General features: G+C 41.1%; 1 protein-coding gene across 8 annotated transcripts; it reads left to right on the top strand.

Annotated features, from left to right (window-relative positions):
- Positions 1 to 2,876: 2,876 nt before the first annotated feature.
- sec31a (SEC31 homolog A, COPII coat complex component) lies at positions 2,877 to 22,493 on the top strand. Of its 8 annotated transcripts, none has more exons than XM_071465975.1 (28): positions 2,877 to 3,065; positions 4,430 to 4,509; positions 5,103 to 5,226; positions 5,500 to 5,698; positions 5,786 to 5,881; positions 6,522 to 6,662; positions 6,773 to 6,915; positions 7,242 to 7,341; positions 7,463 to 7,624; positions 9,108 to 9,260; positions 9,345 to 9,566; positions 9,680 to 9,754; positions 9,872 to 9,913; positions 11,440 to 11,754; positions 12,453 to 12,573; positions 12,677 to 12,855; positions 12,943 to 13,069; positions 13,213 to 13,358; positions 13,741 to 13,914; positions 14,033 to 14,284; positions 15,275 to 15,361; positions 15,912 to 16,014; positions 17,150 to 17,521; positions 19,001 to 19,056; positions 19,267 to 19,530; positions 19,676 to 19,795; positions 19,894 to 19,965; positions 20,730 to 22,493. In XM_071465975.1, the coding sequence occupies exons 2-28, from the start codon at positions 4,431 to 4,433 to the stop codon at positions 20,907 to 20,909; spliced, it is 4,104 nt and encodes a 1,367-aa protein (XP_071322076.1). In that variant the 5' UTR covers positions 2,877 to 3,065; position 4,430; the 3' UTR covers positions 20,910 to 22,493. The 8 variants fall into 8 exon arrangements, with proteins under 8 accessions (XP_071322076.1, XP_071322081.1, XP_071322077.1 ...); XM_071465976.1 differs by having other exon boundaries at positions 2,926 to 3,065; positions 19,270 to 19,530; XM_071465973.1 differs by having other exon boundaries at positions 2,926 to 3,065; positions 17,150 to 17,572; positions 19,270 to 19,530.
- Positions 22,494 to 22,772: the final 279 nt, after the last annotated feature.

The raw sequence follows: 22,772 nt of genomic DNA, 5'->3' as shown, positions 1-22,772 counted from the left end.
TCTGAAATTCTGCTGTTTCAATTAAATCAATTAAAACTGTGTGTTCTGTTGCAGCATTGTTTGTTCATTTGAGAATCACTTGCGTCGACATTCAAATTACAGTCATCACCCAGAACAGTTAGTAGATAAGTTACGATCAGGGATGTTATGCAAATGTATGGTTGTAATACTCATTTGCATCACCCACTGCTTACTGCCGTTCTAGCATTCATTGTTATTTTTTTATGATGTCTTGTATGGGTAAAAAAATGGTTTTATAAAAACCCTGGTTTAATTATGGATTGAAAATTGTACATTTTTGGCTCTATAGTCGGATAAATTACATAATTTTTCATTTTTCAATTTTTTTTCCATCTGTAAAAGCAAACCCCAAGCCAGTGATTTTTGTTTGTTTGTTTCTGGGAAGAAAGAAAAACCACCACCACCACCAAAAAAAAAAAAAAAAAAAAATCCTTCTTGACTTTGCGTAAAAAAAAACCAAAAAAACGTTTTTTTTTCATCTGTGAAATAAGAAATTGGAAACTGTCCATCCTTCCCTTGCAGTCTCCTATCCACACTCCAGCCGACTAGGTGGCGGTATTACATGTAATTACCGGACGTTAAATACTTGACCGAAGAAGAAGAAGAAGACGAAAACGACAGAGACGAAGAAGAAGAGGAAGTAGTAGAAGAAGAAGTTAGGTGGAGACTAGTGTGGTTGCAGATGAGTAAAGTGTTAATATGATCAGTGAAATTTTACTTACAAGCGTTTTTACGTTTTATATATAAACATCCAGTCGGTGTGGGAGCAAGCTAGCAAGATAACTCCTCTGTTTTGAGCATGACTTTGAAAGGAGGTATCGTTCAAAAGCGTTAGAAAGTGTATTATCTACACGTTGGACGGTGTAAGTTAATGAGGTGAGTGTGTTGTAATTTAACCCGTTTATTGCTGTCGTTTCTGGGGTCGATGTGTTGTAGACAGCAGATTCAAGCCGCCTCATGTGGTCAGCCCGCCACCGCCAGACCACATGGTCTAAAAAAGTTAGCATGTTCTAGTGAGCGAGTTCAGCCATCCACCAGACTCCCGTTAAAAATGCCATGTATTTAAAAAAGATCGCATACTGATCAAGATTAACAATCAACAGAACACGACTCAAGGTATTTTCTGAAGTTTGAACACCACCTCTTTAATTCGTCTTACATCGTATAATCCTAACCCGTGTAGAAATCTTATCTAGCTATCTATGTTTTATAATTGTATGTAATTGTAAAGGTAAAAGACAAATGCTCATAGTTAAAATCTATAAATCTAAATGCATCTTTTTTTTTCTTTACAGGCCAACTGAAGAAAAGGGCTCCAGTGGAATGAGCTTTGTGGATCTTACTGCAGGTATGTATTGCAGTTCTGTTAATAATGTAGTAAAGTGAGTGGCCATCCCAATGATTATATCAATCACTACCCATCTGACCCATTCATATGTTTGGGGAAGATTACTCATGAACTTCTAAATGAGGGTTTTGGCATTCGACTTCATAATAAAGAGCTTGTTGCTGGTGTGTAAATGTTAATGTTTAATATATTCATTGTTCTTTCAGGGTCGACCTGCTGGAGTGAATGCAGAGCGTGTGTCTTGGCACATCTACCATAAGTATTTGACCGGTTTGTCTGTTTTTATTTTAAGGTCTTAATTTTACAAATAAACACCAAAATTCTGAAGAAAAGTTGCTGTGTGTTTTGGTTTTTGGATGGTGGGGGTATCTGTGGGGGAATTGACTTCAACAAGTGCAGAGGGAGCTCATATTTATAGTTACATTTAATCCGCCTTTCATTCCTCTGACGTCAAAGTTGGGTGGAGGAACGTTACTAATTTGAATTTATTTAAATACTGTATTTAAATACAATATTGAAGTACTTATCTTACTTTTACATGCCATTTAATGCTATTTTACAGTTATAAATTGTTGATGCAACACACTGATCTGTGTTCTTCTAATCTTATATAATTATTTGATTATATTTCATATTATCAGTCTGAATTCGCAAAGTACTTGAAATGTATTGGAGTAGAAGCATAAAGTAACAGAAAATGGAAATACTCAAAGTACAAATGCATCAAAACTACTTGAGAAAACATAATTTGTTGCTTTCCACCAGTGTTTATTCTGACATGGGCCTTGCGACTTATGTACGCACTTTAAGGTATATTTTGATGGTCATCTACTTTTAGTAAAATTTTGAATGTATGACTTTGCGTCACCATAAAATGATATATAAATTATATACATGTTTACTAACAAATTGAACTCAATTATTCTATATTTAATACTTTTGAATATAAACTATATTAATCCTCACGGTTTAATATAATTTATATTTTGTTTTTAATTTTTTTTTGTCTGTATCATTATGGAGAAAACACATTATCCCAACTACAGAACAGAAGTGGAGGGATACTAATGACAACTAAAAATAGGAAAATAATTGTAATTATTAACTAGGTTTTACTATTGTAAATATATATTTAAGGATTTATAATTTTTTTTGTTTTTAATATTGCAAAACACAAATTACATAAAATACAGAGCACAAACATAAAAAGATAATAATATAGGGAATTATAATATAACACATAGATATACTTGATTCATCCCCAAGGGGAAATTCAATATAAATAATATAATAATAAATATAATAGTATGTCATTGCGTAGTGTCTATATATTTTTATTTATTTTTTAATTGGAGATGTTTTCTATCATGATATAAATTTTAAAAATAAAAACAGTGTTAGATGTGGAAGTTAGCATTGTTAGCATGGTGCTAGCTGCAGGGCGGGGGTGTTCGGACGTTCCCCGGAAGTCGTTCTTCTTCTTCGTGGTAGGAGGAGGCAGTCGCTCAGTGCCACGTTGATGGAGACCAGTGAGGACGTGGAAATCCGTCTGCAGTCCGCAGCCGGGACCCGGTAGCCTCCTGTTCTTGTGATTTTACAGCCGCCGATCCTTGAGCAGAACCGAAAGGGGAACTTGTGCTGTGTTTGTCACCTGTTTTATGTGTTCGTTCATGTAACAAGGAGCAAAGAAAGGAAGGTAAGGCGCCTCAGTGAAGCAGTAAGGTCTCTGTGTATGACTGTCCTCACCTTCTGTACAGGCTGCTAACAGGCTAGAAAGCGGAATATCTGTCCCCTTGTAGCGTGTACAAAAAGTGACAATACATTTCTCCTGCTCCTGACGTTGTTAGCTTGCTGCTAGCTCAGTGAATTTGCAGATGTTGAGCCGTGATTACTAAAAGTGCACCCGGTTTCTTCAGAGCCACATAATGCATTTATAATGTGTTGGCTATCTGCAGGTCTTAAGAGGTCTTTAAAAAAAAAAAAGCACTGATGTAGGTGTTTATTTTATTTTATTATTTTTTTTAATGGCATAAGAAGGTATTAAAAACACTTACCTTCCATTTACAAAGGCAGTGATGTTAGTTATAAAATCTCTGGTAAACTCTCAGTGGTATTATTCCAGACCTTTGACCTTAATTAGTTATTTTTTAATTGGTTAATCCACCCATCCATCTGTGCATTTATTTTCTGCTGCTCACTTTTAAGGATTCATTAATGACATATATAGAAAATACATTTACTTTTATGTCACATTTGCCTTATCATCCCTCCTGTTCTTTTTTTTTTTTTTTTTTAAATTGAATTTACATCTTCCATACTTTGGGTACTACAACAGTGAAATGGGTTTTAAACTGCACTGCAGAAACCTTGAATGTCTTTCCTGAAAGGCGCCTTTACAGTGCAGTAGTACGCATGTGATAATTAGTGTCAGTCAGAGTAGGCCTTTGTCTGTAAATCTGTAACTATTGTATTGTATTGAACTGTATTTATAACAGTAGAAAACAGTAACAGTAAGAAAGTGGGAGAAAAACCTAATTTATTATTTGTAAATCTGTGTGTATTTGTGTGTATTTACCTCCTCTTACCTTTTGAAGGATAGTTTGACATTTTTTTCAAGCTTATCTTAACACAAAAGCGACAGTACATGCCTATATGTACAATGTTAGAGTTTGCTTGTTATGATTTTATCCATCCTGGTAGTGAAGGGATCCTTTAAGATAAGATTCAAATGTAAGTGATGGGTGACAGTCTTTTTATGAGGTGTGGACTTGGAAGACTTCTGGACTGTAGACTTTTTCCCCCCATCACTAAAATTGGAATCACATTAGGAAGGGATCTTCTCACATCCAATACAGGCAGCAACAACACTTACAGCAACCGGTAATTCAGTCAATGTATAAACGGGCATTCAAGTGTTGTTTTAAAGCAGACTGGAAAAATGCGAGCACATAAACCTAATGCAAAACCCACAAATGTGGTCTCGAAGCCACACAATATGCATCTATAATTTACTGTAATTACTGCAGGATCCTTCAAAATCTGCACTTTTTTTTTTTCCAGGATGAAACTCAAAGAGATCAAACGTACAGCCATCCAGAGCTGGAGTCCTGCTCAGCACCACCCCATCTACCTGGCCACAGGTATGAACATGCAGCAAGCACCAGCACAGGCCTGCTGCTGCTGCTGCTGCTGTCTGGTGTTTTGATAGGACTTTATATCATTATTCTTCCAGCCATTCATACAGACACCTAAACTAATCAGAGACCATGCACCTGTGACATCATGTATCATGTGATAGAACATGAGTTCATTTATTTAGTGTTTATTTTTACGTGAACAAGTATATAGAAGGAACCACGGCCACATGCCACAGCATTTATAGCCGAAGTGAGTTTGAGCCAAAATAGACCTGCAACGGATAATGTCATTATGTCAATCTGCTGATTATTTTCCAGGTTAATTGATTAATCATTTGGAATATACAGATTGGAAAACAGAGAAAAATGTCCATCACAATGTCCTAGGGCCCAAAATGATGCAAAGATATTCAATTGACTCTAATTTAGCAACATTTCAGTCCCTGTAATCATCAAATGTTTGGCATGTTTACTTGAAAAATAACTGAATTGATTATCAAAATAGCTGCAAATACATTTTCTCTTGATTGTCTAATTGATTAATTAAGTGACCGCTGCAGCTCTTTACCAAAGGTTCCTGTACTCTCCCTCTGCAGGAACATCAGCTCAGCAGCTGGACGCCTCCTTCAGCACCAATGCCTCCTTGGAGTTTTTCGAGCTGGACTTGGCTGAGCCATCTCTGGACATGAAGCCATGTGGCAGCTTCTCCTCCGCTCACAGGTACTAAAAACTGCTTCCTACAGTCATGTTGTTGTCTGTTTTAGACCTGCAATTAAGAATCTATTGAGTCCAAAACCCAAAGACATTGAATTTTCTGTCACGTGTGAAAGAAAAGCAGCAAATATTCCCAGACGAGAAGCTAAAACCAGAGAAGTTAAATAAGTAAACAGATACTTAATTTAGTCGCTGATTCATTTTCTCTCACTTGATAAATCTGCCAATGTTTTAATCTGTGGACATTTTCTTTTTTGTGTTGTCTTTTCACCCCCACAGATATCACAAACTGGTGTGGGCTCCCTATGGGATGGATGATCAAAGTCACCCGTCTGGTGTCCTTATCGCAGGAGGCGAGAACGGCAACGTCATCCTGTACGACCCCGCGAAGATCATGGCTGGAGAGAGCGACGTGATCATCACTGAGAGCGACAGGCACACGGGCCCAGTGAGAGCTCTCGACGTCAACCCCTTCCAAGTACGATCCTTTCGATGCAGTGTCAGCGAACTCAACGTCGTGTTCATGCTCTGCTGAGACTCATGTTGTATTTCGTGTTGATTGCAGACAAACCTGGTCGCTTCCGGTGGGAATGAGTCGGAAATCTATATCTGGGACATGAACAACTTTGGTTCTCCGATGACACCAGGACCTAAAACTCAGGTAGACTTTTACATGTTTGGTACAATCTGGAATATATAAGCATTTTTTGGGTTGTTTACTGTAGTTAGACTTCAATGAGAGAAGTAGTTTGTTAAAGTTCAACAATAGAGCTTTAAAGATGGATATCGTGAGGTGATTTTCACTTGTTGACACTAAGGAAGTCTGTCTAACCTCGTGACACAGACAGCAGTGATTAGTAGAAAAATTGTGTAATGAACAGAGACAAACAGGATTTAATGATGTGGCAGCGTGTCAGTACAGAACACCTGCGATGAGGCGCAGATATTAAAGTTGATGGAGCAGTAGTTTTATAAAGACAGACAGCCTTTAATCCTCTACAGGAAGCCTCGCTTTGGTTTTTAATGTTTGGCTCGAGTGTTGAATATCAAGGCCAATCTTGAAGAATTTGTGTGACTCTGAAAGAACGAACATTTAAAGCTTTAACGTCAGAGAAGGTGGTGGAAGTGGATGACATCATGCACTTGGACTTATCTACAACATTTAGAAAGCATCAAATTCAGACTGAAGATGAGTAAGAGCTGGAGCCGGGGGCAAAACGTCATCTGTCGTCACTATTTTTGTGTGATGTAAATAATATTTGTAGCAGTTGGAAATAAAACCTCCTGGTTTTGTCTTAAAGCCTCAGGAGGACATCAGCTGTGTGTCGTGGAACAGACAGGTGCAACACATCCTGGCCTCCGCCAGCCCGAGTGGCCGAGCCTCAGTGTGGGACCTCCGCAAGAATGACCTCATTATTAAAGTCAGCGACCACAGCAACAGAGTACGTTGTTTTTTTTTGCTGTCAGATGAATTTTTACCAAGGCAAAAATCTGTTTTATTTCTCAGTCTTGTGACTTTGTAAACACAACTTCAACGTGTGTGTGTTTTTAGATGCATTGCTCTGGACTGGCTTGGAACCCAGAAGTGGCCACTCAGCTGGTCGTGGCCTCGGAGGACGACCGGATGCCAGTCATCCAGATGTGGGACTTGCGTTTTGCTACCTCTCCTCTGAAGATTTTAGAGAATCACACACGGTAAGCAGATCTGTTTAATCTGCCACCAAAGCAGCACAAAGCTTTCATCTTTCCTCTGCGGCCTTGATAAAGGATAAAGCTGCTGATATTTTAAATTTTTCTTATTTTTCTGTGTGTATTCAAAACCTGGTATATCAAATTCTTCTGGGCCACAGAGCTGCTTTCAGTCCCACACACACCGTCCTCCTGCCCCAAATACTCACAACACCACCAAATGAGGATTAATCTGCCACAGGAAAATACCAAACCTTTTTTAAACATTTAGTTTTGTATTTGTTTTTTTTTTGTTTTTTTAAAGATGTAACTGTTGTGGTCTTTATGTGCAGGGGTGTCCTGTCCATCGCCTGGAGCTTGGCCGATCCCGAGCTGCTCCTGAGCTGTGGGAAGGACAGCAGGATCCTGTGCTGGAATCCAAACACAGCAGAGGTGAAAGGTTTACTGTGAATGTCATTAAGACATTGACAGGTTATTGACTTCATGAATGAAGCTTACACTGACGAAGGCTGCTGTTGTCCTCTCAGTGAATTTTCCTGCTTAAATTCTTCAGGTGGTGTACGAGTTGCCCACCAGCAGCCAGTGGTGCTTTGACATCCAGTGGTGCCCCAGGAACCCCCAGGTGCTGTCGGCCGCCGGCTTCGACGGATATATCGACATCTATTCCATCATGGGAGGCAGCAGCCAGGCGCAGAGCCAGAGACACGCTGACCAGGTAAGATTAAATCTCCTGAGACTGAAACAGAGGGCGGTTCTTGCTGTGTTTGACGACCAGAGTGATTATATGGTGCTCTGAGGGGATGACAGACTGAAAACATGACTAAATGGAAATTTGTGCTTAAAAGAAGTGCAACCCACTCTTGAGGGCGTACCAGCTGATTGACAGCATCTTCACAGTGTTGTGCTAAGTGAGGTAAACTGTAAAATGTAAAATATGTTAATCAGCAGTTGGGAAGTTGCACCCTGTGTGTGTGTGTTTTGGTTTTTAATTTCCTGAGTGCACCAGAAGTGGGAATGTGTCAGATCGTGTAGATCGAAATCTGCTGCTTGTGATCACCTTCTGCCTACATAAAAGGAAAAAAATCTAACACACAGCTCGAAGGGCCGACAGAGCTGGAAGACAACAGTCTGCTGTTTACTGTACACAGCTCCAGGATCAGTGTGTTAATGTGTGTGGGGGTATTTGTGTTTTATTATGTGTTTACAACAATGTGTGATATCATAACAGTTGTCTGGGGTTGTAGGAACATTTCCTCATCCAAAAACAGAAGACTCACCATGTTCATCAAGTTCACGACAGCTGAACTAGTTAGAAGCTGGTTAACACCGACTGTAGCTTTGTGCCAAACATGGTCTTGTTGATCTTATGTCTGGAGAATGTGGTGGTGTCAGGCTTTATGACCTCATGTGGACGGGTTTCAACTGCGTGAACTGATCAGGAACAGGACTATAGGCCAAGTGTTAACCCGCCGTGACGTCACCCATTGGTTTGTGAGCTGCTGTTTTGATGCCTTGAGTTTTTAATTTGTCCGTCGCCATCTTGGCTTTTTGAAACCAGAAGAAACCATATTTGGAGGACAAGGTGGAGCTGAGGAGGAGTGAGGGGGTGGGTCTGTAGCCCCGCCCTAATGCAGACCCTGCTTTATGGTCTATTTTCCTCTAAATGGACCATAATTAAAAAATGAACATCGTGTTGTATTGAAGAAGACTTGAAACTAGAGATTGAGACCATAAACTCATTAAAAAAACGTGTACTGAGGTAATAAATCAAGTCAGAAGTGGAAACATTTTCCCATAGACTTCAATGCAGTCAAACTTAACTTTTCAACCAGTGGGGTCGCCCCCTGATGCTCATTAGATAGAATACAGCTTTAAGGCTCCTCCTCATTGGCTTCACTTTTCAGGCCCAGAGTCTACGTCCATTTTTATTTACAGTCCGTGGGATTGACTTGTATTTATTGTAAACAGCAATAGCAACAGAAGCTTGAAACCAGAAATGGAACAAACAAAAGAAAGTTGTCTCCAGTCAGATTATAGCAACTGTGAGGGTAAAATGAAACAATCCCTTTTTTTTTTTATTTTGCAACTGTTTCTTTGTTCCTGTTTTCAGATGATGTGTGTTTTCTTTGGATTGTGCTTCACATTTGTTTTCTGGGGTCTTAGTTGGTGTCTAACGTCACTCTGGGTCTCTGTCACAGATTAGCAACTCGTTTGGCAACATGGATCCCTTTGGGACAGGGCAAACGTTGCCCCCGCTGCAGCTGCCCCAGACTACTGCCCCTCCAGCCACAGTGAACCCCCTGAAGAAGCCACCCAAGTGGATCCGCAGACCTGTAGGAGCCTCGTTTGCTGTGAGTCCCGTTTCTTTACCGGTTCTTTCACTGTCTGTGTTCGTATTTTACACTTACATTCCTCTGGCCTTTGTTCACTGGTAGTTTGGTGGGAAGCTGGTTTCTCTGGAGAACGCGAAGCCGAACCCTCAGCAGCCCACCTCACACGTTGTGCACATCAGTCAGGTTGTCACAGAAACGGCCTTCTTGAAGCGCTCCGATCAGCTGCAGGCCACTCTGAGCGCAGGCAGCTTCGTGGGTTTCTGCCAGGAAAAGATCGACGCAACTGAGAATGAGTTTGAAAAGACTGTTTGGTCTTTTCTCAAGGTACGCTATTCAGAAATAATCCTCTCCTAAGAAATCAGAATAAACTTGAAAATACACAGTGTATACACTGTCACTCTGTAAATTATTTTTGTATGTCTGTTTTGTGTTTTCAGGCTAATTTTGAAAGCGACATCCGCAGCAAGTACCTGGAGCTTCTGGGATACAACAAAGAGGAGTTAGCCTTAAAGGTGAAGTGTATTTTCTAGGCTGCTATTTATGTACTTGCTCAAAATCTACTCTCTTTGATAGTTTGATCCAGTGTCTTTCAGTGCATCTTGTGATACATGTGTCCATCTTATTATTAGATTTCAGCAGCACTAGAGGAAAAACCCGTTGATCCTCCAAAGGTAAGTTTAACTTCTATGTTGCATTTTAGAGGAATAGTCTGACATTTTAAGGAAATACACCTTTTTTGTTTTGTTGTCAGGAGTTAGATGAAAAGAAAAGACCACTCTAATGTATGTAAATAGATAAATATCAGTCTAACTGGTATAAAGTGGAACCTCCTAGTCTGGTGTCTCTGTGAATATATGCAAAGCAAATGGCAGAAATGGATCAACTTCACTGCAAATGACAAGGACACTGTTAAAATCAAGGACAAGGTGGACAACAAGTCAGGAGAAGTGATGTCCGTCCCACTTGGTTCTCCCTGTCCTTGGTTAAATATACTTAAATTGTGACTAAAGAAAAAAATGGTGAAAAATCTACAGAGAATTATCACCGACCAGCTGGTGAACACAGTGGAGCATTTAGCAGCTGAAGAGTTTCCATCTCAGTCGATTGAGATGCTTGTTAATTGCCTGTTACCACACTACACTACTCCTCCTTTGTTCTTGCTCACTGTGCCGTCCACAGTCCCTCAGTGCTGGTACAACACAACCGACCGACTGCTGTTGGCAGTGATTGGTGCTGCAGTTCTGGGCAGAAATGCTGCAAACTGCGTTTCTCTGTCTTACATTTCGTAATAAGGAAGTGCTGCAAGCATGATTTCACTTTGTGAAAGTGCTCAGAGGAAGCTGGAATAATTTACTCTTTCTTCAGTCCAATGTTTCCTGGGCCTGTCGCTTTCTCTTAATGTTTCCTTAAAATTGTCACTTAAGTATTTAGTATTCTCTCAGTATCTTGCTCTTACATTTAAGGAATCATTTGAAGTCAGTTAAACTGTTAAACTGAGACCTTAGCAACCAAAGTAAGGGAACAAAAAAACTAAAGGTAACTCTGACTCTGTCTTAACTGCAACACGACTGAGTTTAGGGCAAGAAATAAAGAAAATGAACTCATCCCAAGGAGATTGTTCTTCAACCAGGAAACACCCTTAATGATGAGGAACTGATTTTACATCTTTAATGTTTCCGGCGTCCCAAAAGTTGTAACGGGTGTCACAAGTGCTAATGGCAGCAAATCAATGGTCTCCATGGAAACGGTAGAATTTTACAGCTGTAAAATCTCTTTCACTGCTGCAAATGCCTTAACTTTTCTCCTGAACTAAGGACACTTTTTAAACGATTCTGTGCAACACCCTTAAGTAGCTCCCTCAGCTAAGTAGAAAACTTAAGGTGTAAAATAAAAAATAAAAGGTGTAAGAAAATAAAACCAACTGTGACCTTAGCCAGCTGATCCAATCTTGCTGCACAAATCCCTCACTTGCAAATTCTTTTTTTTTTACTTGAATTTTATGTTAATTTCAGCATCATAACAAATGTATTGCCACAAAACGTTTTAACTTTGGACATAAGAATAAAATATGAGTATGACAGCCAGTTCACCATCCACATTTTCTCTAGTTTTCTGAGTTCTGTGACATTTCAGCCTCCCGCTCCCTCACTTATTGTCCCTGACTCGCTCTGAACCCATATTTTCCTCCATCGTTCAGGTGGAGGTGCCCGCTCTAGTCACACTGCAGCCTTTACCAGACCTCAGCCTCGTGCCGCCTGCTGACACTCCAGAGGCAGCGTTCGACATGATCGCTGCAGCGAACCTCCAGCCGGCTGCCACACTCGAACTTGACTCCACTCCTGAACCAGAGGCTGAGAAGCCTGCGGCGGCAGCAGATCCGGAGGACGATCTTCTCACCAGTGAATCAGAAGAAAATGTGGAGCAGGTTCTCCTAGAGGGCGAGGCTGAGGAGGAGGAGGAGAAGGAGGAGGAAAAGGAAGTGGAGGAGGAGGAGGAGATCCCCTTAGAGGAGGTATAACTTCATCATTCTATATTTTCATAGACGCCCAGTTGAATTGACATCAAAATTACTGTTGAACTCATCTGCACTGTTAAAAGACCCTGCACACAGTAGTAAAAACACACAGGCGACACTATGCATGACCACCTCACACAACCCTACATCAAATTACCCGAACTATCACCTTAATTATTTTGGTTGATTAGACCTTTTCACACACCCACACCTGAGGAATCTGTGAGTCCTCATGTAGCTACCTGCTTGGTGAGTAACTGCCACAAGAGTCTAAGTGTTGCACAGAAACATGGAGCTCAGACGCCTTGTTGCTTTTACTTGATTTCCACATACTGAACAAACAAGTCAGATCAACAGATGACAGTGAAAAATAAAAACACTTCCAGGAGCTGAGAGGACGACAATTAAAAAAAAAAAAAAAAAAAAAAAAAAAATCTGGAACAGACGTTTCCCCCTAAAGATGAATTCTAATAACTGATCCTCTGATCTTGCGCCACCATTAGGTCAACATTTGAATTCGTCCCACAAAATTAATGACATTTCCCCAAGTCTCAGCTGCACCTTGTGTTGCTAATGAGCTAGGTTAGCATGCTAACACACATATCAGCTTGTAGGCCTATGTAAAGCCTCACAGCGCTGCTAGCATGGCTGTGAGTAAATATGAAGCATCATGAGATGTTTCTCTGGTGTCTCAGGAGACAACAGCACCAGTGGAGGAGGAGCCCGGTCCAGCTAAGACCTCAGCTCCAGTTCAGGAGCCCGCTCAGGTCCCAGCTCCAGCTCCTGCAGGAGGAGTCAGTCTCAGCATCAGTCAAGGTAACGACTCTTTCAGCTCAGGGGTCGGTGCGTGCTGGTTAAAATCTGTGACTGTAGTGTTTGGTTATTGTAAAAATATTTACACTTTTTGTTTTCCTGCCAGATGTGGACGGGCTGATCACACAGGCTCTGCTGACTGGAGACTTCGAGGGAGCTGTGGAGCTCTGTCTCCATGACAACCGGATGGCAGACAGCATCATCTTGGCCATCGCCGGCGGGGCCGAACTCTTAGAGAAAACCCAGAAGAAATATTTTACAAAAACACACAGCAAGATAACCAAGGTGTGTAAACAACCAGAGATTTTTTAAATGAGATTTTATGAGTGGAGAGTTTATTGTCAGTGATGTAACAGTGTTTTTGTCCTGCAGCTGATCAGCGCAGTGGTGATGAAAGACTGGCATGACATCCTGAAGACGTGTGACCTTCAGAACTGGAAGGAGGCTCTGGCTGCCGTCATGACCTACGCTCAGCCTGAGGAGTTCTCCTTCCTCTGTGGTTGGTTTCATGCTTATTGTTTGATTTCTGGAGGTTCCCTTTTTTCAGTTTCACCAGTCAGAGTTTGATCAGTGCCTTCTGTCAACTTTATAGTCTCTCAGCCATGAATTTATTCCCTCAAACTGAACTTCTCTGTTTGTCAGACCTTCTCGGGAACAGACTGGAGGCTGCAGAAGTCGCTCAACTGCAAGCTCAGGCCTGTCTGTGTTACATCTGTGCTGGCAACGTGGAGAAACTTGTGTCTTGTTGGACCAAAGCGCAGGACGGACACTGTCCTCTCTCTCTCCAGGTGAGTTGAGACAGTGACTCCAGCTCTGTATCTTAAACCTGCTATAACAGATTTTTTTGGCCACTTGGGGGCAGTGGAAACAAGGTGTAATCACAACATTGACATGCTATATAATCACTTTTTATTTCTTTTTTATTCTTTTATTCATTTTATTTGATGAGTACAGTAGAGACAGTAGAGGCAGACAGGAAATGCAGGGAAAGACATGCAGCAAATGATATAATAATAATAATAATAATAATAATAATAATAATTATAACAATATACAGTAATAATATGTCTTTTCTCGTCTTCTGTTGCCCTGTTGATGAAACAAACCTGTTTAAAAGCAGCTTGAATCTTTATTTTAGTCACCCTAACGTGTAATGTTTGCGCCGCTCAGGACCTGGTGGAGAAGGTGGTGGTGCTGCGGCGTGCAGTCGAGCAGACCCAGCGCTCCGGTCCCGCTGCTATTGGCGTCCTTCTGGCTGAGAAGATGAGCCAGTATGCCAACCTGCTGGCCTCGCAGGGCAGTCTGTCCACTGCCATCACCTACCTGCCCGACAACACCAACCAGGTATGAAACACAACTGCAGCCTGTTGCAGCTACAGTGGAGTCCAGAGGTCTGAGAGCACAGTCGTTCTTTCTGTTTGTAGGTAGCAGTGTCTTCAGTCCATTTTTTTTGTCCATACAGGCTGCCATACAGCAGCTTCGGGACCGTCTCGGTCGGGCTCTGGGGCAGCAGCCCGTGGCTCCAGCTGCTCCAGTGCAGCCCCAGAGAGCTCAGTCTCAGCTACCTGCCGCTCGGGCTCAACACGGCTCAGCCCTGCCCCGGCATCCCTTCACTCCAGTCCAGCCCGCCATGGCGCCTCAGCCCACTCCAGCAGCTCCAGTGCCCATGCTCACACCTGCCTCTGCCCCCGCACAGCCGCAGTATTACCAGCCAGTATGTTCCACTGATTTTCCACTGATTTTTCTAAAGGATCCAATTTTATTTTCTTCCTTTTGAAATGATGTTATTCATAAACTTTATTTTGTGTGAAGAGACCAGCTGCATAAAATACGGTTAGATTTATAAAGCCACAAACACCTGGTCCTGTTTTATAAATCTTAATCTCTATCAAGCCACATTTCCACTCCCACAGTTAGACATTAATAATAATGATAATAAAGAATACATTTACATGCATATAATACATATTTATCTACACCTACATATACACACATACATGCTTGAAAGACAATTTACCAGAAATAACTTTATGATGAAAAGATGATTTTAGAGTGATTTTAGTGTTGTAGGTTTATCAGATGGACATGGATACACACTTAAACATCTGTTATCTACACATCAATACTCCAGTTATTATGAGTCATGAAAGCGTGGCTGGGATTATTTTCACTTTGTGAGTCTGTTTGTGTCATTATGGCAAAATGTGGTCCTGGAGACGGCGACTGTAGCAGGAGCTGCTACCTCAGAGGTGGTTTTCAGTACAAACAGGTTATATGTCTGTGTAAGATACAGTCACGAAACTTTACAGGTGTGTAGCTGAGATCAAAACGAAGGCGGAGCCTTGTTTCCTGCTCTTCCTCTACAAATGACCACATCTCCACACGAACTAACCACCTGGTGAAGCGCTCATGGCAGTTTACTGTTGTGGTGTAGTCATTTCATTGACTGGATTTCCATTCTAGCCAGGGTTTAAATTACACGCTGATTGATAAATGTTAATGTCACTGATGATTGGGAGGAAAAGGCTTTAATCTCAATGTACAGACTTTCTTGTGTTCCTGCTGTTATTTGAACCCTGGCTCTTACTAAGTCCTCGCTCGTGTCTGCCGGTCCAATGCTCATGCATTGTGGCGTTGTGGTGTTTCGGTGTTTTCCCTCCCCATGCTGTGGCCATCATTGGTATGTTGCCTCTGTGTGCTTCAGGTGAGGGCTGCCTCCACTGTCACCTCCTGGAGTAACCAAACTCCCACAGCCCTCCCCAATGTCCCTCCTCCTCTTCAAGACCAGCAGGTACATATACTGACCACCCATCCAACCTCGACACACACCTTTTTGCCGATGTTCTTGCAAACAGACTAAACTGTTTTCCTTGATCGAACCAGTGCCTGACATCTTAAACTTCTCTTTGGCTGCTGTGGTAATGCCCTTCCCTCCTCGCTGCTCTTCGCCACCCCCATTTCCTGTCGATACTCTCACTGTTTCCTCTGTCTCCTATGATGTGTGCACTCCATACAGCCTCTTTTGTTTCTCCTGCACCCCCATTATTAATGTGATTTTGTTGCATGACTCTCCACACGCTAAATCCTGACATGCATGCTGTTCCTAGCTGCCAAACAAAATACCACTGAAGTGCAGGAATTACATGAATTTCATTTGTGAATTTTCTGGCTCACAAAAGAACAGAAGAAGCAAATGTAACAGAACGATTCAGCACTAAACTTTGTCCTCACAGTGGTGAAATGAGCCTGGCGTCATCCTCTCCTACAGTGCTCGGTGAACAATTCTCTCTTCTTTGTCTTTTATTTTGAAATATGGCTTCAGATTTCCTGTCTTTTTGCAGGTGGAGCCTTCAAACCCCATGTACGGGATGCCAGCCTCTGGCACAGCCGCTGCGCCTCCAGCCTCCTCCACTCCTGCGTACATGTTCTCCCATCAGTACCAGCGTAAGTTGAGGCGCTGCACTACCAGGGTCATGACTTAAGATCATCATCTCTGAAATGGAGAGAAAAGCAGCGTCTCTGAGTCTAAGACACACTCTCATCAAGCAACCCTGCCTCCTAAAAATGATGTTTGCATATAGTGTGGCCTCCCTCAGCCAAAGTCCAGACATGGCTTTGTTTTTTTAATCAGTGCCAATAAAAGTACAAAGAATTAGCTATTAGCAGTTCGTAGCATATGTTTGTAGCATACTCATGGATATACAGACAACTAGACATTGAAGCAAACTTAAAAATGTGATGATTCTCAGGCAAGTTCTGGAGTTATATACAAGCATTTTTTTCTGATTTCTAAGCAAGTGGAAAGAACTTCAGAACTTCTCTGAAAATCGTCATGTTTTTAAATTTTCTTCAGTGTCAAAGTAATTCATAGATAGTTTGGCAGAACATCCGTGGATACTTCACAAACAGCAGCTGCTAGTAGCTATTTCATCGTACTTTTAATGGTACCAGTTTGCCAAAATGTAAACCGTTGCATTGATCCTACCTCAGCAGATACTTTTTTTTTTTTTAGTAGATTAGTCTTGAATTCATGGTGACTTGGAAACGGACCAAGACTCTTTAATTACAAAGTTATCAAGGTCATTTCTAAGCAGGCAGAGCAAACACAATAAAGGACACACATTCAGGTATGTGAAGACAGGTGCTAATTAACCCTGTCATTAAATATGAGCTGCTGCTGCTGCTCTCATGAACTGACTTCCAGTTAATGTTGATCACCTGAGAGGAGGAGGAGCTAAACCAGGAGACAAACATCCAGACGTTTATAGGAGGCAGGGTGGCATCAACAGGTGGCGCATGAGCAACACACAACCTTTATTCTCTGGTCTTTAAAACTCTGGCAAACATTTTGTTTTGGAAATGTTTGACCCTGCAGTAACTGATCTGTGTGCTGTTGTGTTCAGTGTTAGTCGCTAACAGATGATAACAATGGTTGAGTGACTTATCTCTTTTGTAACCTACAAGATAAACATGAAGCACTGTAGCATGCTCTCTGTTGTTTCCTGTTGCATGATCCAGTCTGAATAACATGCAACAGTTTGTCTCTAACAGCATCTGTTGTTTCCTGTGTGACTCCCAGCCTACCCCCAGGTCAACCAGTACCCACCTGGAGCTGGGGGGGTGTCTATCTATCAGCCTCTTCAGTACTCCTCCTCTGCTGCTGCTCCTCTTCCTGCAGAGCCCTCCCCCCTTCCTCACCCCCCAGGCTTTCTGTCACAGTACACTCAGCCCATCCCCTCTCAGCCAGCGCCTCCGGTCTATCCCGGACAGCCTCCCATCAGCCACTGCCTGTCCTCCTCTCCTCCCTCACATGCTCCTTTCTTTCCCGCTGCCGCCTCCTCCTCCTGCTCCTCCTTCTCCACTCCTCCGTCCTCTGGAGAGTCTTTCCAGCATGGCGGGCCAGGATCTCCTGTGTCGTACATGCCTCTTCCTCCACCGAGCGGATTCTCAGGTACACAGCTAGGCGCTGACCCCGAGCTGATCCCCGCCTCTCAGAGAACAGGTCTGCATGGCTCTGATCATCCTCACTGTGACTGTCCTGCTCACACACTCACTCAGCCTGTGTGTTCAAACCCCAACGAGGTTTTAAATTCCTCTGTTTAACCACCAGTTCATTTCCTGCAATAACAGATTTTATTTACTGAGTCAGTTCGTTAATTTTATTAATATAAAGCTGCAGCCGATACATCAGCACAGGAGCATGTTTAACATCCTGCTCGAACAAGACTAGTTTTTTAAACTTCCAACATTAACATGAAGCAGGAGTGTGCCACTGGAATAATTAGGCTTTTACAGTTACAGTGTTTGGCAGTCAGACCCCTTTTTGTTGCAGCTTTATGCTAAAATAAAAAAATCTAAATCCATTTGCACCCAAAACCTCTTAATAACAGTAAAAAACAGACGTTTAGAATATTTTGCTAACTTAAAAATTAAAAAGGAAAAACTGAAATTAATTTAAATGATGTAAACTTCTTTATCCTGAATTTATAATATATAGCAGAACTGAGTCAACCTCTGCGCAGTATCACTGAAATGTTAAATAATTCATATTGCACCATCGTAGGATAATTATATTATTTTGAGGTTGAAGTGTATTTGATCTTATGTGTAATTAAAACTCACCAGGTTAGAAAATACAGGCCAAGTGCAACCTCAATGCAACGGTGCAATATTAATACATTTATATTTTTAATGTGTTAATTGTTTATAATTAAACTGTGTTTGACATTATTATTATTAAGGTGATACACTGACACAGACAGAAAATAGTCTGATTTTAACAAAACTATTTTCAGTATTTAAAATAAGATGAAAATGAGGTCACTATGCGAAATCCTAAAGTGTCTTTATCTGTTTCAGCAGCAAGACTCAGGACCTAATTAAAGAATCCTGGTCATCATTGTACAATTGTTGGTCGCGATCATCAGCAGTTTGCACTAAAGCAAATACAGGCTGCACATAATCCCCTGTAGACTCTTCAGATCATTGTGTAGTTTTAAATCGTATGCAGAGGATAACTAAAAGCACGTGGCTGCACAGATACGTTATTACCTGAGTGATGATTTTATTTCAGACTTTACAAAATCATTTATTTTGAAAATTCCGTCTTTTCTGAAACTGATTTGTTCCCAGTTTGATGTGATTATCTGAATTAGAGAAATTTGAAGCTACACTGAAAATTGCTTTGATCGTTAATGATAATGAATGATGGCATTTTAATCATAATTAAATGTTTTATTAGTCCTACCTGCTACAACCAATCAGAGTAGATTTGAGGTGTGTTTAATTACAGAATCTGTCATGTTTATGATCAAAGCTCACGATCAACTCAATCAAGTTCTAACCCCCGACACATTTCACAACATAAAATAGACCGTACCCTGCTAGTGTGTGAGTGAGTGAATCATTAGGACTTTGTTTTTTCCTGTAGGACCTCAGAATGGCTGGAACGACCCCCCAGCTCTGAGCAGAGTACCAAAGAAGAAGGTAAGTCTGCTCAATGAAGTGTGTCAGTGAATACAGGTCACAGCATGTGTATCTACAACTCTTCTTCTTCTTCTTCTTCTTCTTCTTCTTCTTCTTCTTCTTCTTCTTCTTCTTCTTCTTCTTCTTCTTCTTCTTCTTCTTCTTCTTCTTCAACAGAGATGAGGATGTTGCAGATTTTTAATAAAACACTGTACTTTTATCATCATTCAGCAGATCACAGAGAACTACACCCCTCCTGCCCCCATCACTGCTCCCATCATGGCTCCGCTGGGTGTTGACCCTCAGGCCCAGCCGGTGTCCTCTGGGGTCCCTCAGGCCATGGTCCAGGGCCCACACGGGGCCCAGGTCCCCTACTCAGGCATGCACCACCTGCAGCAGCAGCAGCAGCAGCTCTCCCCTCCACCCATGAACCCTGCAATGCCCAAGACCAGTATGGAGGGAGCACCGGGAGCACCCACTGGAGACCTCATACAGGTACACAGTCGTCATGTGTCACCTTCCTACAGGTGATGACACAACAAACAGAAAGTACTGATAGTCCTTTATCGGAAAAGAAAAGTTCACATCCATTATCAAAAACCAATGAACACCTTTTAACCCCCCCCCCCCCTCCCCCAAGCCTCTTCAGTCCATCCCTGCTGAGAAGATCATGAAGAAGCCGATCCCCGAGGAGCACATGGTCCTGAAGACCACATTCGAGGGCCTCATCCAGAAGTGCTTGGCTGTAGCCACTGACCCCGTGAGTCTGTCTGATGAGGATGACAAAGCACTTGATCTCTGCTGCAACAGAGTGAATCATCAGAGGTTTAACTGTCTTTCTGTTGTATCATTTCACAGCAAACTAAGAGGAAGCTCGACGACGCCAACAAACGGTTGGAAGCACTTTATGACAAACTCAGAGAGCAAGCGGTGAGTGTCCGGCCTGACTCGGTCTCTTGCACCATGACGGACGTCAATAACAATGATGAGAAGAGGAAGAATAGATTGGATTTTAACTCAAGGACACTTCACACACAGCCAATTTTCTTGTATTAATATTTAACTTTAGGTAAAACCTGAAATAGTTCAGGACTAGACTGACTTTCTCCACAGGGTGAAAAACTTCAGACTTAAAATTCTCTCTGAATGTGAAGTATAGATATTTTACAGACATGACTTAAAGTACCAGAAAAACTAAAGGGAGGTTTAGGATCTTAAATATGCAGATGGCATGGTGCTGATATGAATTCAGTGTCAGTATGTGGATTCTCTGATCTCCCTCCACAGTTTATGACATTTTAGTTGCTGTGGACAAAAGCATTAATCTCATTCAGAGAGAAAAGATGCATTGCACCAGAATTAGCAAGTATGTATGTATCAATGATCTCCAATACTGTGTCTGTAACACATCAGTGTTGACAAGATTCCCATTAAATAGTGTGGAGGTTGAAGGAGCTTGTTCCCCTCCTTCATGTCCCTCAATGAAAAGGCTGATTGTGCAAAGCCACAGCTTCTTTTAGGGTCAGACTCTCCTGGAGATGTTGTCCATGAAGCTCGGATCATTTGCTCTGAGCAGAGATGCACAAAACCGAGATATTTAACCTCTTTAGTTTTTGACCTTCTACATAAATATCTTACTGTTTTCTTAGCTCTGACCTCCCACTTACGCTTTCTGCTCTTCTTCTTCTCTCCAGCTCTCTCCCGCCATCGTAGGAGGACTGCACAACATCGCCAGGACTATAGAGTCCCGATCCTACATGGAGGGCCTCAACATCCACACCCACATAGTCAGCAGCAGCAACTTCAGCGAGACGTCAGCGTTTATGCCCGTACTGAAGGTGGTGCTGACACAGGCCAACAAACTCGGAGTCTGATTAGGAAAAAAAAAAAAAAACTCCAACTCAACTCCAAACTCCTCCAAGTCTTCAACTGGTGGACGGCGGAGAGAGTGCGCGGTCCGGAGTCGAGCTGAGTATCAGAGTTTAAATATTGTCGGTCGCTTGTTTTACAGGGAGCTCCATTTGACTCGCAGTGCAAATGATGAATTCTGAGATGTATGAAAATACTGTTAAGTTCTTCTTTTGTGCCATTCACGTTTTCTGACACAGCAACACAAACACACGCCATGCTATCAGTCGCACTCAGTGGTGAAAGTAAATTGAGCCCTGTGCAAACACAACGGTTTAAAGGGCGAGGGACAGTTTAATTAAAGTCAATAAGAGTCACACTAAACATTTCTCTTCAACTCAGCTGATTAAAGTGTAATCTTATTAATGAATATGCAACAATCCTATTGAAGCATAACTAAAATCTCCAAACTGACAAGCAAGCAAATTTCAGTGTTTTAGATTTTGAAATAAATATAAATAAATATGAAAAAAGATGCAAAGGAATGAAAACAAAGATAAGAAAAGCAAAAGGATATTCAGGAATTTTAAGGGCATTTCTGTCAACTCGTTTTGAGATCATCAAAAGAAATGTAGTCAATTTCAAAAAAAAAAAAAAAAAAAGATTTAGCCTTTTTAATGAGTTTGGTATTAATAGTAGATTGTTATTATTGCAATGCAGCGTGCTTTTGGCTCACAACCGCTCAATCATGCAAACAACAATCATTTAAGCTTGTTTCATCTTTATAGTCTTTAAATATCTGTGCACTACAACAACACATGATACATTATAATCCGTAAATATGTAGAATTTTTCCTTAAAAGTACAAAATCATGCTTAAATTTTTTAAACATATAAATGCATCAGTGCCTGCATGCATTTTGCAGTAGACCTGCAAAAAAAAGGTTACATATAGAAAAGAGAAGTGCAGCAGACAGAATATGGATTAATTATAAAGAATTTAAAAAAAAAAACAGGGCATAATATTGGCTGTTATGCTTTAAACCAGTCATGAGCTTTTAAAGCAAAATTAATGCTTGGAATGGCAGGTTTTTTTTTTTTGTTTTTTTTTATGTACCTAATATGATATTTGCCAGTACTCTAAACCTGCTTTTACTGACTTACTTTCACCACTGGTGTCACTACATGCAACACATTGGACCAAGTTGTTGTCAGTGTGTGGGATATGTCAATGCAAAGCAGTGCAATCCCATTTGTTAATGATGTTTTATTTTTGTTTTTAATTCTTTCTCTGTGTAATCATGAAGCTCAGCAGAGTGCAATGGACTTTTTAAAAAGAGACTGTGCTTTTATGGAATTTTAAAGTATGCATGCTTAAACACAACGCGAGCTGTTGTCTTCAATGACATTTGAGGTAATTATCTGCTAATTAATCAGACCTCAGAAGGAGACTGGAAACAGACTTGTACTTGATTTTCATTCCAGCTATGATGAGGGCTGCAGTCTGAGTGGTCAACCTCAGTTTATGTTGTTAATAAAAGAAAACAAGTCTTTGTTTTAGATTGACTACATGCAATATTTTCAATAAATAGTATTTATTTACAATATGATATTGTGTTGTTTTGGTTTGAGTTGCTTTCTTTATTTTGTTATACTATAATGAAAGTAAAATATTTCTCTGCACAGACAGTGGAATACAGGAGTGGGTTTCATATCAGTAATTATAATGTTGTCTTCATTATATCACTGAACAGGACAGATTTATTTTGAATGTAAATGCCCAGGGCAAAAAAATGGAATCAAAAACAAAGTGTTATATTTATATTTTTGTTCAGTCTATATTATTTGTAATTTTTTCCCCCTACCTGGAAGTCTAAATCCTGTTTCAA

The sequence above is a fragment of the Trachinotus anak genome, unplaced genomic scaffold, assembly GCF_046630095.1.
Source record: "Trachinotus anak isolate AG129_WGS33_773 ecotype Australia unplaced genomic scaffold, CSIRO_AGI_Tana_v1 ptg000028l, whole genome shotgun sequence".
Classification (NCBI taxonomy): Eukaryota; Metazoa; Chordata; class Actinopteri; order Carangiformes; family Carangidae; genus Trachinotus; species Trachinotus anak.
The sequence above is the reverse complement of the archived record's forward strand: the minus strand, read 5'-3'. Positions and strand labels throughout refer to the sequence as shown.

Bases quoted from the DNA above. Each gene is read 5' to 3' on its own strand.
- sec31a (XM_071465972.1), top strand. From the start codon at position 4,431: ATGAAACTCAAAGAGATCAAACGTACAGCCATCCAGAGCTGGAGTCCT. The intron at 5,699-5,785 runs GTACGATCCTTT...TGTTGATTGCAG, and splicing joins TCGACGTCAACCCCTTCCAA to ACAAACCTGGTCGCTTCCGG. The intron at 9,914-11,439 runs GTAAGTTTAACT...TCCATCGTTCAG, and splicing joins AACCCGTTGATCCTCCAAAG to GTGGAGGTGCCCGCTCTAGT.